The 18,712-nt window shown below is 62.3% G+C and overlaps 1 protein-coding gene across 1 annotated transcript; it reads right to left on the bottom strand.

The window, feature by feature from the left end:
* Positions 1-4,955: 4,955 nt before the first annotated feature.
* On the bottom strand, positions 4,956-17,472 carry PLA2G4D (phospholipase A2 group IVD). Its single transcript, XM_039913860.1, is given in 23 exon segments — positions 4,956-6,066; positions 6,215-6,401; positions 6,714-6,880; positions 6,973-7,039; positions 7,041-7,110; positions 7,112-7,157; positions 7,259-7,366; positions 7,647-7,784; positions 7,874-7,989; positions 8,706-8,930; positions 9,072-9,208; positions 9,452-9,587; positions 9,677-9,714; positions 9,831-9,944; positions 10,920-11,050; positions 11,313-11,376; positions 12,939-12,981; positions 13,332-13,372; positions 14,390-14,521; positions 14,644-14,780; positions 14,914-15,007; positions 16,666-16,827; positions 17,440-17,472. Coding segments are annotated over 23 exon segments (2,589 nt in total). The 3' UTR covers positions 4,956-5,863.
* Positions 17,473-18,712: the final 1,240 nt, after the last annotated feature.

Below are 18,712 nucleotides of genomic sequence, written 5' to 3'. Positions count from 1 at the left end.
AGACTGAGGGGCAAGGAGAGGAAGCCACCCGTTGGACCTGACATTAAGGCTACGTGAGCCCTTTGTGGGACAGGGATCGTCTCTCACCTGATTCATTTTATTTTTTCAGGATATCTGTTAATATGTGCCAGGCACCGTACTAAATGCTGGGGTAGATACAAGCTAATCACACTGGACTCAGTTCCTGTTCCTCATGGGGCTCACAGTCTTAATCCCCATATTACAGATTAGGTAACCGAGACCCAGAGAAATTAAGCGACTTGCCCAAGGTCACGCAGCAGACAAGTGGCAGAGCTGGAATTGGAACACAGATCCTTCCGACTCCCCAGTCCATGTTCTATCCCCTAGGCCGTGCCGTTTCTCACTTCTATCTCCCGGTGGTTAGTACAGTGCTCAGCACACAGTAAGCGCTTAACGAAAACCACAGTCATCGATTGTCACTATTGTAAATTGTTTCTGTCTCCTCACTGGACTGTAAGCTCCCTGAGGGCAGGGAAATCTGTGCTTTGCTCCTTTTGGACTCCCAGGGGCACTTAATTCAGTTCCTTGGCGTTCTGCAGGTGCTCAAGAGAGACCAGTGATTGATGGATCGGTTGGTTGGCAGCTGCCCAAGAGCAGAGGAGAGACAGCCCCGACGGCTGCCCGTCCTTCCCTCTACGCCACCCTCACCCGCTGCCCGACTGCACCGGCTCCTGCTGCCTCGGACGCATGTTGCAACAGACTTTCCGGTGTCTGCCTTGCCAACCCGGACCCACCCTCCGCGCCCGTCCTCCGCCCTCTCCAGAAGGATCGGCCAGGGTCAGCCTGCTGAGGTGCCCTCCACCCCTACTCTCCCCTTGGAGAGCGATCCTCCCCTCGGGATTAATGGGAAGCAGCTTCTCCTGTTTCCCACTGTTGTTCTCGAGCCTCATTCCCCCTCCTCTCTCTTCCGGGCAGGGGGACCACCTCTTTGAGGCAGTATGGAGGATGGTGCCCCCCAGTTGCCCAGTGGCCAGGATGAAGCTCCCCCACGGCTGGCCGGACCGGTCTACCTGAGTCACCACCGGGCCTCCGACCGGACTGGAGAACTTCCGAGCGGGCTCAACTGACTCCAAATCTGTTTCAAACCCGTCAGTGCTTCGAGCCTGCCCGGCCCCGACAACGGGCAGCTTATTCAATTCAATAGTATTTATTGAGCGCTTACTATGTGCAGAGCACTGTACTAAGCGCTTGGAATGAACAAGTCAAAAATGAACAATGAACAAGCTGGCTCCTGGGACCGGGACCGAACTCAAGGCCGGGGTCTAATCCCGCCTGGCACCCTCCGCTTCTCTCTCTGCTCTCTGGGCAGCTCCAGACCAGCAAACCCCAATCCACCACACTGTCCCCTGCCCAGGGAGGGTCCCCATTCCCGAGGGGAACTTTGCCAGTGATTTGGGGTCCAGAATCTCTCCCCTCCGTTTCTCTGCCTCCACCCTACTTTCCCTCCCCGCTCCTCCCAGTCCCAACTGCATCCCTCTCTTCTCTCCTCCTCTCCCTTAGGGAGCAGGGACCGGCTGATTCATCACTAATGGTATTTATTGAGCCCTTACTGTGGGCAAGTCACTGTATTAAGCGCTTGGGAGAGTGCAATATACCAGTTGAAACTAGAGCTATGCCCTCCCCCGCCCCCCGCCTCGTTGTCCTTCCATGGGAGGAGCAGGGGGTCTCTGCAGCTGGCAATCCCAGATCCCCAGGGTGCGTGCTTTGACCGCAATGATGGCGGAGCCCTTCCTGGACCCACCGGCTAGACCCTTCCAGGAGCTGACGGGGGGCTGAGAGACACATGGCCTGGTTAGGAGGAGGAGAAGGCAGGGAGGTCGGCCTGAGGGTCTTCAGCGGGGTGGCCCCAGCAGGTCCCTCCCAACCCGACGAGTGGCTGGTGAGCCAGGACGGCCCGGTCATGGGTGTCCTGGAAGATCTGGGCACTGCGGCTGACGTCACAGTCTCCTGTGGTTCTGAAAGCCGGGGCGGGTCACCTGCCGTGATGCCATCACACCCAGGCACCCCATGAGACCCAGCGGGGAGTCCTCCCGCTCTGCCCAGACCTCCAGCCCCGTCTCTTTGGGAATCTGCTCCAGGACCCCGCTCCGGCCTGGCCCTGCGGGTACGGGAGGGGAGGGTCAACGGGGTCAGTCCCCACACCCGTCCCGCGCCCTCCTCTCCGGTCTGCTGACTGTCGGCCAGGCCCCACCCGCTGCGGCAGGATTAGCGTGGGATTTGTTAGGGATTTAGGGGTAGGGCTGGACATGAGCTTTCATGAGCCGCCCTGAGCCCAAGGAGGGCATCAACTCGCGGGGCCTTCTGTTTGCCAGGGCCGGGACTTGCTGGGGGTGGGGCTGTGGCAGAGGTCGGGGAGGGGAGGAGATGGAAGGAAGCACGACCCAGGACTGGAGAACGAGGAAGAGGAAGGAAGATTTCCTGGGCGAATCAGAAGAACACATAGCTGTGGGCCTCTTTCCTGCCCTCTAGGCCAGTAGCCACCATCTCACCCACAGATACCCAGTGGGGACCAGGCACCAGGGTTTCTAAGAGACCTTGGCCCCACCCCCGGCCGGCCCAGTGGACAGGCCACTGAGAGACAGGCTGGTTCTGCCCTTCAGACCCCTCCTGAGCTGCCCCTTCCCCCACCAGGACTCCGGCAGGGACCCAGCTCTCACTTTTTCACCCCATCTCCCTGTTCCACCATGTCACGTCCAAGCCCGCTGCCCGGACCCTCCAGCCACCCCACCTTTTTCCCCTCCCGTCACCCCCTCAACATTACCCAGAAAATGACCCTTTTCTCTCAAACCCGCTCCTATTCAAGGGAGGGAGGATGGGGAGAAACACTATATATTTACATCGCTCATGCTCAGCGTTATCCCTGGGCTAGCTCAGACGTGGTGCCCCCCGGACCTTCGAGAAGCAGGCCCGGGGGAGAGTCCTCAGGGTCCCAGGCCTCCTTCCCAGAAACCCCTCCTCCCCCAAGGGGAGGAGAGCGGGGAGGCAGAGGGAGCGGTGTCCAGCCCCGGACATCGACACCATATATCTTTCCTCAGGATAAGCACTATGCATTATTAAGGGAGTGAGAGAAGAAAGGCACGGTAGTTCTCACCTATTTTCACTTTCAGTTCCCAGGACCCGGAGGCCTGGAACCATCCAGACCATCGGGCCGACCCCTCGTTATCGGTTCTTCTATCTTCCTATCCCCCATGCTGTCGATTCGTGCGTTGGAAGAGCTCCAGCTGAGCGGGCCTCGTGCAGGACTTTATATCTCTCTTTTACCTGTCTGTCCTCCTCCACCTGGATCATGAATCCCATGTGGGCTAAGACCCGGCTTTGAATTTCGCTTATTATGCATTTCGACTCTTACTTTACACTTTACAGACACTGGGCCCTCAGTCTCACTGGGAATATTCTTTCAGCATCGACTTCCAGATCCTGCTATTTAGGCACTCGTTCATCTGCACGTCCATTTCACTTTCTCTGTTCCTCCCCGTAAATTATTTTCCATAGTGATAACGACAACGGCAGTATTCGTTAAGCGTCTGCTTAGACTGGGAGCCTTCGGTGGGACAGGGACTTTCTGACCTGATTATTCTGTACCTTCCCCGACTTAGAACTGTGCTTGAACTCTGCTCAGCAACCTCCCCCCCTCCCCGAAGCCGGGGCCCAAGCTGGCCGATCTCCCCGCTCTGCCCAAGGTCGTGCCCTCCGGCTCTAGGTCACGGCGGGATCGGTGCCTCAGAGGGATGGCAGCAGCAGAGGGAAACACGGTTCAGAAGAAGGAAATCTAGGGAACTCACCATCCGCCAGTGAGCCTGGTGGTTAATCCCCTCTTGGCGGAGCTGGCCGGGGACTCGGAGAACCTGAATCCCCCAATCCCGGGCCCTGCTTAATCCTCCCTGACTCCTGACTCTAAACAGAGGCCATTCTGGCGGGGTCTCTCCTCTGCTTCGGCCTCTGCTGGAGAAACGCCATTCCCACGGAGGATCCCTCAGCCACCTCTACTCCCAAGGACAGTGGCAAGCACTGTGCTGAGCGCTGGGAGGGGGGCGCCCAGTGCGATTTCCTCTTGTCTCCAGGCCGTCCCCACTTACACATCCCGCCGGCACCTCCAGCTGGACATCTGGAAAACACCGTCCTTTCCCAACCCCCTCCTCCTCCTCCTCCTCCTCCTCCTCCAAACCCTGCCATCTCCGTCAATGATAAAATCGCCGCCCTCCTCCCCATCCCAGAAGCCCACATGCTTGGTGTCACCCTCTATTCAATCAACCAAAGGCACTTATTATGTTTTTACTGTGGGCAGAGCACTGTCCTAAACCCCTGGGAGAGTACGATACAACACTCTTCACCTTCTCTTGGCTCCCACATTTAATCCCCTGCTAAATCCTGCAGGTTTTTTCCTCCAACTTAGGCCTCCCCAACCTCCTCCCTGACTCCCACTTCCTCTCCACCCAATCAACCTAATGCCAACTCTCTGCAACAACCTGTGTCAGCCCCCACTGGTTCCCCGGTTTCCGATGCCCCCCTAACTTTAGGTTGCAGGAGTGTTACCACCCCCATAATCCCCCCGTAATGCTGCTCGGTCTCCCCCATATCCTCAGAAACTTTCAACCACTCCCCATTTCCCTCCTCATCCGGCAGAAAGTCCGGACCACTGGCTCCTTGGCCCTGACACCGGAGGAGAATATGAGGCGTAGCTTCAATCGCACAGTTGTTTATTCAGCTATTTCACCCTGATAATCTCAAGATAGTTATTACCTGGGTATTCCCTGCTTCTTACCCCTGCAGACTTATTTGGAAGTAATTTATACCTGTCGGTATCTTCCATTAGATTGCGAGCCCCCTGGGAGCAGCATGGTTTCTGGTGGGTTTTTCTTTTGTTTGCTTTTTTTCTTTAAACGGTGTTTAAGCGCTCAATATGCACCACACACCATGATAGATACAAGCCGATCTGGTTGGACACAGCTTTAATCCCCATTTTACAGCTGAGGCAACTGATGCCCGGAGAAGTGAAGTGACTTGCCCGAGGTCACGCAGCAGACGAGTGGCAGAGCCGGGATCAGAAGCCAGGTCCTTCTGACTCCCAGGCCCGTGCCCCATCCACTAGGCCGTGCTGCTTCTCCTTGATTTCAACATCCCCCTGGAAGTGGAGAAGAGTCCGAGGTCTCCAGTGTCTGACAGTAGGGAGGGGGCTGCAGTCCGGACCCGGGGCCCCATCCGGAGCTGAGGGACCCTACCGCCGAGGCACCCGTGGCCGGACCAACCACACATACATACTCACAAAGTGGTGGCAGAAATGGGGTGGGGGGTCCTGCTGCTGGGGAAAGGTTAGGGGTCTCGGCAACAGTTGCAAGGAGCGGGAGAGGCGGGAGGATGGTCCCCGGGCTGGGTTCCTTCCACCCCTCAGAAAGGGCTCATGTCCGTGACCGGTGGCTCTGGCCCTCGGGTGAACAGAGGGAGGACAAGGCCACGGTGCGCGGCCGGCAGCCGGGACGAGGTGGGGCTGGCCTCATGTAGGGCAGGGAAACGTCAGTCTAGTGCTCTGCACATAGTAAGCGCTCAAATACTACTGAATGAATGAAGGACCCCGAAGGCCCGGGCTGCGGGAGGTAGATTCGGCTACTGGCCAGCTGCAGGGGCTGAGAGCCTGGATAGCTATCGGGCCCGAGTCCCGGGCCGGCCCCCCAGCCTCCTGCCGGGCGGCGGAAGGATTCAAGAACGGAGGATTTCTGAAGCCCAGAGCCACTTCCCTTGCTCCGGACGGGTCCTAGGGCTGGGGCGGGTCCCCGCTCGGGGCTGGCCGGGGTTCGCGTCGAGAGCCAGCCGACGGTCCCGGCTCAAGGCCAGCGGGGGTCCCCGCTCAGGGACGGCGGCGGCGGCCCAGGGCAGACCTCAGGGCCCGCAGGATGATGGGGCGGCTGTTGCGCACATTGTATTGGCTGAGACGCAGCAGCCGGTCGAAGTCTTCCTCGCTGTAGGTCACGTTCAGCAGCGAGTACGGGGACAGGAAGCCCTCCAGGTCCACCTGGCCGCCCGCCAGCTCCTCTGGGCTACGCCGGACTCCTGGGTCCGTTTGGGAGAGACGGCGGGGTTGGCGGGGGAGGGGGGGCGTCACGGGCCGAACCGCCACCCGGGGCTGAGGGGTCCCGGGGCCGGGAGCTGGGCGTCTCGGGGCAGGGCAGGGCTGAGAGGGCCCCGGGGCTGGGCTCACCGGGGGCCGAGTGGTGGCGGAAGGAGTCGTTGACCAGGGGGAAGTGCAGCACGACGGGGGCGTCCGGGCAGGCGGGGTCCGAGAAGACGTGGCATTCCCGGGGCCGGAGCCGCTCCTCGGGGGTCGGCTTGACGGCGGGGAAGGGGATCCCCTGTTCACGGCAGTAGCGCTCCGTCTGCTCCAGCGCCTGAGAGGGAGCTGGGTTAGAGACCCCCACCCCCAGCAGAGACCCTTCCCCTTAAGAGGCCGCCTGCCCCCAAGCTAGGCAGCGGTGTTAGAACCTGCAGCGGTTAGGAGGAGAGGGGTGGGTGAGAGGTTGGGAGGTGGAGATAGTCTTGGAAAATGACCCCCCCAGCTCCACCCCGTCCAGGCCCCCCTCTCAACCCGCAGGACCCCTGAGCCTGGCCTGCTGACTCCCCTCCTCCTCCCCAGCAGTCAGGAGAGGGGTTGGGGTGGGAGGGGACTCCAGGTCCCGAGGGGCCGGGGGCCACGGCGGCACCTCGAAGGGCGAGTTGAGGGCGTATCCGAAGGAGAGGATGAGGTCCAGGCCCCGGCCGGGCCGCAGCAGCAGGGGGCAGCTGGTGTTGATGAAGTAGGCGGCGTCCACCAGGCAGAGCCGAGGCTGCTGCGGGGTCAGCCGGGTGGGGACGGAGTCCAGCTGGCAGTCTGGGCGGGAGGGCGAGACGGTGGCTGTGGGCAGGGCCCCGGCCCCCTCCTCTCCCTTCCGCGACTCCCCAGGTCCGGGGTGGTGGCCTCACCTTTCCAAGTACAGAAGTCCCGGTGACCGCAGTAGCCACGGTGCAGCTGGAGGCCCCGCAGGAAGTTGTGGGCTGTTGGTGGTTTGAGGCGGCCGCCCGGTCAGGAAGCCCCGCAGGGCCGGGCCAGCGTCTCTCCCGGCGCAGCCAGGACCCCTCCGGGCGGCGGGACCCGGGCGGCTCCTTCTCTGGCGGGGGGTAGAAGCCGGGGTCTCGGTCAGGGCCTCTCCCCCGGCGTCCCGGACCGCACCCCCTATCCCACCTCCAGCCGGGGGGCCTGCCGTCCCACCGATGTTCCCGATCTTGTTCCGGATGTGCTCCTTCCAGGCCTCGTCCGAGCAGGTCAGGTCGTACCAGGCGTCCAGCAGGTTCACGGAGAAAACGTTGCTCCAGAGGCCTGAGGGGCCGGTTTAGTCAATTCCACGCTGCCCCGCCCCGGGGGGCGGGGGGGGAACCAGTGACCCAACGCCCATCCGGCTCCCTCGGTGACGGTGAGAACGCCCGGTCCGCTCCTGACTCCGATCCCCCCTCGGACCGTCCCCCGGTGGCTGCGCCTGGGCCTGGCCTCTTCCCCCACAGACCCGCTTCCTACCCAGTCCTACATCCCCTTGGCCTGCCCCAGCCCCATCCCCGGGGTCTCCGCCAGCCCCTCTCCGCCGCGGCCCCCCGGCTCTCACCTTCCAGGAAGCAGATCCGGGACTCGGGCAGCCGCTTCATCAGCCGCCCCATGAAGAACTCGGAGCCGAAGAGCTCGGGCGGTACGAAGGCGCCGTACTTGAGGAAGCCCACCTCGTAGGGGGAGAACTCCACCCACTCTGTCCGGGCAGGTCGGGTGAGGCCGTGAATTTGGGAACCTGTCCCCTGCCCCACCCCCCTGGCCCCCCCCCCCCACACCCGGGGTTACCCTTGAAGTCAAGGGGACCCCGGTCGTTCTCTTGACGTGAGGCCCAGGTAGAGGGGGAGGGGGTTTGGCCCCGATCCAGCGCCCGCCGCTGGTCTGACAGCTTCTGTTCGGTTCACCTGGAGTAGTGGGGAGACAGTCACCGGCGCTGAACTGGGGGCTCGGAGGGGTGGGTGAGGGTGGTCGAATCCCCTCTGGGCACTTCCTTCCCAGAGATTCCTGGGTCACAGCCAGGCCGGGCCCTACGTCTCCCCCGGACGTCCCCGCCCGGCCTCCGGCTCGGCCTTCCCTCACGCCGATGGCCCCATGTCACGCAGAACGCAAGCTCGCCGAAGGCGGGGGCCTCTCTGAGAGTCAGTCTTGGTCCCGTGTAAACCTGGCCAACACGGCGTAGTGGCTAGAGCCCGGCCCAGGCGGGCCTCGCTGCCTTTCGTGGAGACCAAGCCACTTGTCAGCTGTGTGACCTCGGGCAAGTCGCTTCACTTCTCTGGGCCTCAGTAACCTCCTCTGTAAAATGGGATTGAGACTGTGAGGCCCACGTGGGGCAGGGGCTTGTGTCCAACCCGTTAATACTAGAGCATAGTAAGCGCTGAACAAATACCACAATTAATGAATTAATTAGACTCGTTAGGGGCAGAGAATGGGTCCATCATATTGTCCTCTCCCAAGCGCTTAGGACAGAGCCCTGCGCACGGTAAAGGCTCGATGAATACGACCGATCGACCCCAGAGGCGCCAGAGCTGGTGACGCGGTGAGGACTCGGGGGGGGGGGGGCTCACATCCCGACCGGGGCACAGGCACGCACGTCCACGGACACGCGCGGCCGGCGGGCGGCACCTGGCCATTCAGCAGGAACTCCAGCACCAGGCCCCACAGGTCGACGGAGGACGGCGGGTGGCCCTGCTCGGCCCGCCGCCCCAGCTCCCTCTGGAAGCCGAGCAGGCGAGAGGGCGAGAAGGCGTCCAGCTTGCTCTTGGTCATGTGGTGGCGGGCGTGGCCGATGGGCTTCTCCAGGTCCTTCTGCGACCAGTCGGCGTCCCCGTACAGGCTGGCCATGGTCCTAGGGGGCCGGGGCCACCTTAGATCAGGCGACTTCCGCCACCCAGGAGATGCCCCGCGTCCCTCCAGCCAGTGGCTGCCCTGCCGGGCCCCTGCGCCCGCTCCCTCCCGCGGACCCCGTCCCCCAGATCCCGACCCTCACCAGGTGGAGCCCGAGGTGCCGCTGATGTAGGTGACGCAGTCCAGCAGGTCCAGGTGCTTGAGGGCCGAGAGGTGGCCGTACAGGGAGGTCATGGCCCGAGCCCCCCCGCCTATGGCCATGACCCCGACCACCGGGACCTGGGACAGACACGGACGTGGTCAGGCACACACGCATAGGTGTACAGGAAAGAGGAGGGTAACTGAGGCCCCCGGGGAAGTCAGGGTGTGGGGGGAGCAAGGACTGCACCAGGCTCCCCAGCGCTGACCCCTCCCCAGGATTGGGCTAGCACCCAAAACCAGAGCCGTAGACAGGCTCTCGCCCAGAGTGCCCCTCTGCCGTGAATCGCAGCCCCCCGCTCGCTCCGCCCCCGATGCTCCCACCTGGTCCTCGGGCAGATCCTCCTCCAGCTGCAGAAGGCGCTTCAGGGCCTTGGCCACCACCCGCTTCCTCCGGCTGAGGAAGGCCCGCTCCCCCGCGCACAGCCCGAAGCCCAGCCGCACGGAGGGCTCCCCGGGGCTGCGGCGGAGAAGGGAGAGACGTGGGGGGGGGGGGGCAGCGCGGCCGGGAGCACGGGCCCCCTCCCCAGAGACCCGCCCAGTCCTTACCAGTCGTCAACCTTGAGCTTCAGCCTCAGCGCCGTGTCCTGGGAAGGAGGGGAAAATGAGGCTCAGTCCGGCCGCTGACCGGTCCTCCCTACACCCACCCCGTACCCTTCCCTGTCGGCTCCGTGCCTGCCCCTACCCGCGGCGGGAGGCTTACGTTCGGGGCAGGAATTGAGGTTGTCACCTCCGCCCCATGGCAGAGGGACCCCAGGGGGACAGTCAGGATGCTGGCTGGGTCTTCCTCGCCCCCTCCGCTGTCATCGCTGCCGCTCTGGAAGGGAGAGCCCATTGTGGGCAGGGAATGCATCGGTTTATTGTTGTATTGTCCTCTCCCAAATGCTTAGTACAGTGCTCTGCACACGGGAAGCGCTCAATAAATTCCACCGAATGAATGAATGAGAGCAGCGGCTTGCCCCAGTTGGCCGACCTCACCCGGCCCAGGCAGGCCGTGCTACCTTTCACGGAGACCAAGCCACGCGTCTGCTGCGCGTGACCTTGGACGAGTCACTTCGCTTCTCCGAGCCTCAGTTCCCTCAACTGTAAAATGGGGGTTTAGACTGCGAGCCCCACGCGGGACTTGGACTGTGTCCAACCTGATGAAATTGTAGCTGTATTAACGTCCGTCTCCCTCTCTAGACTGTGAGCTGGCTGTGGGCAGAGAATGTGTCTCTTATTGTATGTTGCGCTCTCCCAGACGTTTAGTACAGTGCTCTGCACACAGTCAGCACTCAATAAATAAACTGACTGACTCTGAGCTGGCTGTGGGCCGGGAATGTGTCTGGTTATTGTTATACTGTACTCTCCCAAGCGCTTAGTAATAATAATAATGGTATTTGTTAAGCGCTTACTATGTGCCAAGCACTGTTCTAAGCGCTGAGGTAGATACAAGGTCAGCAGGTTGTGGGGCTCCCGGTCTTCATCCCCATTTTCCAGATGAGGCAACTGAGGCCCAGAGAAGCTAAGCGACAAAGTCACACAGCTGACAAGTGGCAGAGCCGGGAGTAGTACCCACAACCTCTGCCGCCCAAGCCCGGGCCGCTTCTCACGAGTACAGTGCTCTGCACACAGTAAGCACTTAAAAAATACGATTGACGGACTACCCCAGCGTTTAGAACGGTGACGGGTACATAGTAAGTGCTTAACAACTGAGGAAGGCCCCGTGCTCACGTCCGGGTCAGGTCCGCTTGCCCAGTCGGTCCTGCCCAGAGGGGTAGGGAGAGGTGGGCGGGGGCATTTGGGGAGTTACCCTCAGCCGCCCACTCAGCTCCATCTCCCGCGACGTCACGTAGTGGAAGTGGAGGGGGCCGGCGGGGGCCGGGCCCAGGGCAACGTCCCGGCGTCCCTCGTAAGATCCCTCCAGCGTCAGCTCCAGGTGGTCTCCCCCTGGACGTCCGGGCCGGTGCCGTCAGGGACGGGGACGGGGCCCCGGCCCCCCAGCCCGCACCCGGGGAGCGACCCCCGCCTCGGGGCGACAGTCCCCTCCCACTGCCCCCTCGGCCCAGCTCGCCACCCATCCCCTCCCCGACGCCCCCGGCCGTAGAAATCGGGACTCCCCTTCGTGCCGGACGGGTAGGGACCCCCAGCTTAACCCCAGGAGGCATTTCTCCGGAGGTCAAGCTGCCCCGCGGCAGAGGGTCACCTGATGGAGTCACCGCGCTGCTCTCCCCGTCCAGCCGCACGTCCAGGCGGGTCAGCTCCCGGGCCTGGGGCAGACAAGCCGCTCAGCCCCGTGCGGTGAGGGGACAGGGCGGAGGGGCCGGAGAGTCCCGACGATCCTTTGGGGTCCCCGGCGGCAGCCGGCTTCGCTCTGGGGTCTCCGGGCCCCGCCCAGTGGGGCCCCGTACCCCCCACTCAGGCTATTCCCCCACAGGTGAACCTTGCCCCTCTGCTCCTCCGCCTGCCCAAACCACAAGGGATTAGAACCCAGTCTAATCCAGGGTTCTCATCCCGGCTCTGTCGCTTATCTGCTGGGTGACTTTGGACAAGTCACTTGGCTTCTCTGTGCCTACGTCCTCTGTAAAATGATGACGATGGCATTTGTTAAGCGCTTACTACGTGCCGAGCACCGTTCTAAGCGCAGGGATAGATACGAGGTCATCAGGTAGCCCCATGTGGGGCTCACAGTCTTAATCCCCATTTTCCAGATGAGGTAACTGAGGCACAGAGAATAATGATAATGCTGTTTGTTAAGTGCTTACTATGGGCCGAGCATTCATTCATTCAGTAGTATGTATTTACTGAGTGCTTATTATGTGCAGAGCACTGTACTAAGTGCTTAAGCACTGTTCTAAGCACTAGAGTGGATACAAGGTCATCAGGGGGTCCCACGTGGGTCTCGCAGTCTTCATCCCCATCTTCCTGATGAGTAATTAAGAAAGTGGTTCCAATAATAACGTCACTGAGGCCCAGGGAAGTGAAGGGACTCGCCTAAATTCACCCAGCTGACAAGCGAAGCGGCGTGGCTCAGTGGAAAGAGCCTGGGTTTAGGAGTCAGAGGTCACAGGTTCTAATCCCGGCTCGGCCACCTGTCAGCTGGGTGACTGTGGGCGAGTCACTTGACTTCTCTGGGCCTCAGTTCCCTCATCTGTAAAATGGGGATGAAGACTGTGAGCCTCATGTGGGACAACCTGATGACCCTGTATCTCCCCCAGAGCTTAGAACAGTGCGCTGCACATAGTAAGCGCTTAACAAATACCAACATTATTATTACAATACATGTACAATGTACAGAGAAGCGCTTGGTACGAGAAGCAGCGTGGCTCAGTGGAAAGAGCACGGGCTTTGGAGTCAGAGGTCATGAGTTCGAATCCCTTCTCCGCCACTTGTCAGCTGTGTGACTGTGGGCGAGTCACTTCACTTCTCTGTGCCTCAGTTCCCTCATCTGTAAAATGGGGATTAAGACGGTGAGCCCCACGTGGGACAACCTGATTTCCTTGTGTCTACCCCAGTGCTTAGAACAGCGCTCGGCACATAGTAAGCGCTTCACAAATACCAACATTATTATCATGTACAATTTGGCAACAGATTAGCTTGGATCTACCCGGCACTCAGTACACTGCCTGGCCCTTAGTAAGCACCTACAAACACCATTAAAAAAATATTTTAAAAAATCAAATCAAACCCCTTCCAGAAAGCCTCCCCCTTGGTCCAGGAGTCAGGCCCTTAGGCCCCGCCCCCTCCCCTTAGGCTCCACCCCCCTTTCCCCCAAAGCTCCGCCCCCTGGACTTCCCCACCCGGGGTCCCAAGGGGGGGGAACCCCAAGTACCACGAGGACATGGTTGGTGAGGAGGTTTTCGGGGGGATCCGTCCTGAGGAAGACAACAAGGACTCGCTTTTAGAATTGGGTTTAGCCGGGTTTACCCCCTTCCGGCCCCTCGGTGCTCCCCGGGCCTCGCCAAACGACCCCCCACGTGTCCGTCCCCCCCCCCCCCGGACTCCCGCCGACTTGGTCCGGTCCATTTGGGAGCGGGCACGTGGAGACTGCGCGTGCGTAGTAGCGCAGGCCCGGCCGGCGGGGCGGCACTGCCCTCTGCCGGGCAGGTTCCGCACTGCGCGGCCGGTGCTCTAGGGGCTCGGAGCCTACTGCCCCCTACTGCCCGCTCCCCGCCATTGCGGCTCTTCCTCCTGCGCCGCATTCGAACTCGCCCCCCGCACTCACGTCTCCTCCACCAGGAACTCCACCTCCAGCTCCGCCGCCCCCTGAAATCGACGGAAGAGGAGAATGCAGACGGGGAAAGGGGCGGAGAAAAGTAGGGGGAAGCCCGAGTTGCCCTTCCCAGGCAGAAAGAGCCCGGGGCCTGAGAGTCAGAGACCTGGGTTCTAATCCCGCTCTGCCACCTTCCTGCTGTGTGATCTGGATTAAGCCGCTCATCCTCTCTCTGTGCCTCAAGTTCCTCATCTGTAAATTAGGGATTAACACCTGTCCTCCCTCCCTCTTAGGCTAGAAAGCCCAGCACTTAGTACAGTGAGGAAGCAGGGTGGCTTAGGGGATAAAGTCCGGGCCTGGGAGTCACAAGGGCACGGGTTCTAATCCCAGCTCTGCCCTCTGTCCGCTGTGTGACCTTACGCAAGTCACTTCACTTCTCTGGGCCTCGGTTATCTCATCCGTCAAATGGGGAACCCCACGGGGGACAGGGACCGAGTCCAACCCGATTTGCTTGTATCCACCCCAGTGCTTAGTTCAGTGGCCGGCACACGGTAAGCGCTTAACAGATATCACAATTATTATTATTACTTTCACCTCCCCTGGTGGTGGGGAAGCCAGCGAGGCAGATATCACCCCCTCTTCCCTTCTCCGGGCTCCCCACGGGGCCGATCTGTCTCTGCCCCTTTCGGGTTGCTGTTCGACAGCTCTAGCCAGGGTCTATGCAAGGCCCGGCAGGGCTCTCGTGGCTGGAGGGTCACCCCAACCCCCTTACCTATTCCCCCCCTCCCCGAACCCCATAACCTACCTCTGGGGAGGGTCTCGATAGAGGGGAGGGGCAAGGGAAGGGAAGATAAGGAGGGAAAGGGGCAGGGGAAGAGCATGCGAGTAAACTCCCTGAAGGCAGGGATCGAATCTCCTCCAACTATCGTATTGTCCTCCCCCAAGCGCTTAGTTCGGTGTTCTGCGCACAGTGAGCGCTCAATAAATACCATCTATCGATTGGAAAGGAAGAGGGGGACAGGGAAGGGATAAGGGGGAAGGGAAGGGAGAAATGGGGGGGCCTCGCTCACCGGGGGATTGAGAGAGAAGGTCCGTCGGAGGAGCTGACCGGCCTGGACTTCGGCCACGTCAAAAAGGACGGTGAAGAGGGCGTCGTCGCTCGAGACCGAGTCGGCGTCATAGATCTGCAGCTCCAGGATGTTCTAAGGTCCCAGGCATCCGCGGTCAGGGGCGGGTTTGGGGCGGGACGGCGGGACGGCCCCTCCCCGCCCCCCGGCCGGGGTCCGCTCTCGGCGGGGGGCTCCCGGGGACCGGTCACCCTCACCTTGACCAGGCTCTGGATCTGGAAGTGGAAGGTCTCGTTCCAGACAGGGTGACTGGAGTTGGCGATGGTCTTGGTCCGGAGCTTTGCGCCGGAGGCCAGAGGCAGCCGCAGGACCACGTACGGGTCGGCCTCGCTCCCTGCCGGGATGAGGCCTTGGGATCAGAGCCGAAGCCCACGTCTCCTCCTCTCCCCGCACCCCCTGACCCGAGAGTTCTCTCCAGCCCACCAGCCCTGGGACTCCAAGGGCGGGCGAGGAGGGGCGACACTCACACAGGTCTCCCTCGAGAAGGTTTCGGGCCTCGACGACCCTGACGGTGAGGCGATGAAGTCGGGATGAGGAGGAGGAGGAGGAGGCGGCTTCCCCCTGCGCGGGAACAGGATGGCGGCAACTCTCCGCAAACCCTGGGATTTACAGTCCCCAATCCCGCCCCTCCAAGCCCCCAACCCAGTGCCCCTCTCTGCTCGGGCCCTCCATGGGAGGGGGGTGGGTTCTCTGCAGCACCAAGAGGCCTCCAGCACCGGGTCTCCATTTGCGTTGGCACTTTGGCCCAGGCCCAACCGCGCCTTTCTTCCTAAAAAGGGGAATTCACCCTCTCACCTCTCCCAGCGCCGTCTCCCTTCCTGCCACCCCGACACGTGCCAAGAGACACACCCCCTCAAGCGCCCTCACTGCCGCTCGGCCACACTCACACACAGTCACACCCGGACGTCCTGACGCACGCGGGAGGACGGACACACCCTCGCGTGTCCTCGCTGCCGCCCGGTCACCCGCGCCCCGACACGCTCCCTGACACCCATTCTCCGCCCCCCCTCCCCACACACACACACGTTCGCACGCCCCGAGTCACTCACTAACGCCCAGTCACGCACCCAAGCCCGGGGAGACCAACCCCGCCGCAAACCCTGTCACGCAGAGATGCCCATCACCCTCCGCCCCTCCGGATCCCGGATCGGGGGGGGTCCCAGGGCCCGGGCCCAGGCTCATCCCTGCCCCCGGCGCTCCCATCCGGCTGCTGAGAGCGGAAGGGCCGTCGCCTTCGACGGGGAGCCGCCTCCCCCAGACCCCCACCCAGCCCCTTAGGCCGGACGGGACCCACTAAAGGAAACTGACCTCCCGCCCTTTCGACCCTCTCTCCCCAGAGCCCCTCGCGCTCACCCCACGGCCGGGGAAGGTCAGACCCTCGGCCGGCTCCTCCCCGGCCCCTTCAGTCGGTCCAACCGCTCTGCCCACTGCACTTTCCCGAGGGCTTCCTGTGTGCAGAGCCCTGTGCAGAGTGCCGTGAGCGGAGTACCGTACCGGGCACTTACCCTGTGTAGAGCACGGTGCCACGCTATTGACTTGACCGGGGCCCTCGTCACACAGAAAGTAAGACACCCCCTCCCCGTTAGCCTAGCTGCTCAGAGACCCCCACCGGGCCTTCCAGCTGTGAGTCTGGCCAGAGGGCAGAGACGGTGCTCTGCACACGGTAAGCCCTCGATACACACCGTCGACTGATGGATTCGTTCATTGGATCCGTGCCCGAGAGGAGAGATGCCCCCTGTCAGCCGCCTCCCAGCCCCCTGTGCCCGACAGGGGAGTCTCCCCGGGAACTTGGGATGAAGGTCTTGTCAGGGGGCATCAGGTGAGAGAGTGGGAGTGGGGAGAGAAGAAGAGGGAGGGGGTCAGGAAGGGAAGGGAAGAGAGGGTGGGGAAGAGGAAGAAGGAAAGGTCAATTTCCCGGTTATCCTGTTGAGGGGAGGCTCGACGGGGCCGGGCTCTGTTTCCTCATTCTCCGTGACCCCGTCAGTCATCCCGGCTGGGCCCGAGGCCAGAGTGGAGGGAATGGGGGGAGGATGGGGACGAAGGCCCGGGGCCAAGCGTCCTGCACCGAGTGGGCCGGTATTTCCAGGGCTCGGGCCTTCGCCCTGACACGACCCTCCTGAGGTTGGGAGCGCTGCCCGGGTTCAGCCCTGGTGGCGGGGGCGGGGGGGCGATCCCGCCATCCCAACCACCCTGGCGCCAGATTCCATGGAATTTCTGACCCTGTCCGGAAGGAGCAGGGGACCTGGGGCACCGCCGGGGTCGCCGTCCGTGGCGATGGAGGCGGTGGAGGCCCAGGATGGACCAGCTGAGCTGGGGACACGTCGCAGGTCAGACGGGAGGGCGGCCACCCCAGCTGGGAGGGCCGGAGACCCCTGCAGCTTCTATCCGGGGGGGAGGGCGGCAGCGGCCGAAGGGAACCGCCCTTTCCGTCCCCTGCCCCCGGCTCGGACATCGGGGCAGTCCCTTCTACTCCCGGGGGTGGGAAGGGCTGAGGAGCCAAATGTTTTCCCCTCCCTACCCCCAGCACCCCCAGCCGGAGCCAAGCTGAAGCCGGAGCACTGACGTTGGGCCCGGTGGGTAATTAGTCCGGGCTCCGGGGCTCCTCCTGGGCAGGCAGACGGGATCCCCCGGGCCACCGGGCCGGATTCTCCGGCAGCCCGGGGGGAAAGGGTCGGTCAGGGCGCTGGACCGGCTGCCCCTAAGGTCCCCAAGGTGGGACCCCCATAAATACACTCAGGCCCCAGACAGAGACACACGGGCACACACGCTCTGCTAGATAGACGCGGTCAGACCCACACGTGGGAGGTCACACCCGCCTCGTGCCCCCTTCCTCCAGAGTCACCCTCATATCCCCTCCCCTCGCCCACCAGCCGCCCGCAAGGATCCGGATCGAGTACACTCGCCCTCCACCTCCACCCTACCCTTCAGAGTAGGGATGGGGGCTCCATCCCGGCCCCTTCTGAGCCCAGCTGCCAGGCCGGGGGCACCGTTACCTGAGGGGGACGGGATGGGGTGGTCTCCGCCATCGCCGTCTCCGCGCGGGCCCTCTCCGGCCCGGCGCCCTGCTCGGCTCTGGCGATGCCTGCTTCCTGGGCCGGTGGCGGGGGACGGTCCCGGCGGCCTCCGGTCTGACAGCCTCCGAGGAGCGGATGCCGGCACCCTATAAACGGGCTGGGGCCCGCCCTGCCGGAGACGCCCACGGCCGACTCGGGGCCCTCCCCCGCGGGGCATCCTGGGGGTCACGCCTGTGCTGCCCAAGGCGTCCTACCCCCAACCTGCTCGGCCCTCAACCTGCCCTAGGACAGACCCCTGCCCTGCTCCATCGGGCAATCGGCGGTATTTACCGTGTGCGGAGCACTTGGGAGAGGACAAGAGAACAGAGTCGGTAGACACATTCCCAGCCCTCATCCAGATCACAGTCTAAATAAATTACGGATCCGTCCGGAAGTGCTGGGGGGCTTCCGGGTGTCCACCGAAGCTGCCCAGGCTCTTCGACGGGTGGCATTTTCCTCAGCGGCGACCCCCCCGGCCCCATGCCAGTTCCAGTGCCCGCGGCCACCCCTTGCAGGACACGGGCTCTAGATCTCAGCAGGGGCAGGGCTAAGGGTAAATTCATCTATTTATATTAATGTCTGCCTCCCCCTCCAGACTGTCAATTTGTCGTGGGCTGGTAATGTATCTACCAACCTCGTCGTATTCGTTCAGCTGTATTTATTGAGCGCTCATTGTGTGCGGAGCACTGTCCTAAGCACTTGGAAGAGTACAACGTAGCCAAACGGACACATTCCCTGCCCACAGTGAGCTTACGGTTTGGAAGGGGAGACACACATTAATATTGCCGAGTGCTTAATACAGTGCTCTGCGCCACTGACGGATAAGCAGCAGCCTGAGCTGAAGTGGGAGAGACACCCCCACTCCCCTAGAGGGTGGGGCGCGAGGCAAGGGAGTCCTCCCCTAGACGCAGGAGGGGACCCTGCGGGGGGCTCCGGCTGGGTCAGGGCTCAGGAAGCAGGGCAAGGGGGCGAGGAGGCAGGGTCGCCATAGCCCGGGCCTGAGAGTCAGAGGTCATGGGTTCGAATCCCGGCTCCGCCGCTTGTCAGCTGTGTGACTGTGGGCAAGTCACTTTAATTCTCTGTGCCTCAGTGACCTCATCTGTAAAATGAGGATTAAAACTGTGAGCCCCATGTGGGACAACCTGATTCCCTGGTGTCTACCCCAGAGCTTAGAACAGTGCTCTGCACATAGTAAGCGCTTAACAAATACCAA

The sequence above is a fragment of the Ornithorhynchus anatinus genome, chromosome 13 (assembly GCF_004115215.2).
Source record: "Ornithorhynchus anatinus isolate Pmale09 chromosome 13, mOrnAna1.pri.v4, whole genome shotgun sequence".
Lineage (NCBI taxonomy): Eukaryota > Metazoa > Chordata > Mammalia > Monotremata > Ornithorhynchidae > Ornithorhynchus > Ornithorhynchus anatinus.
This window is presented reverse-complemented; position numbering and strand designations above follow the sequence as displayed.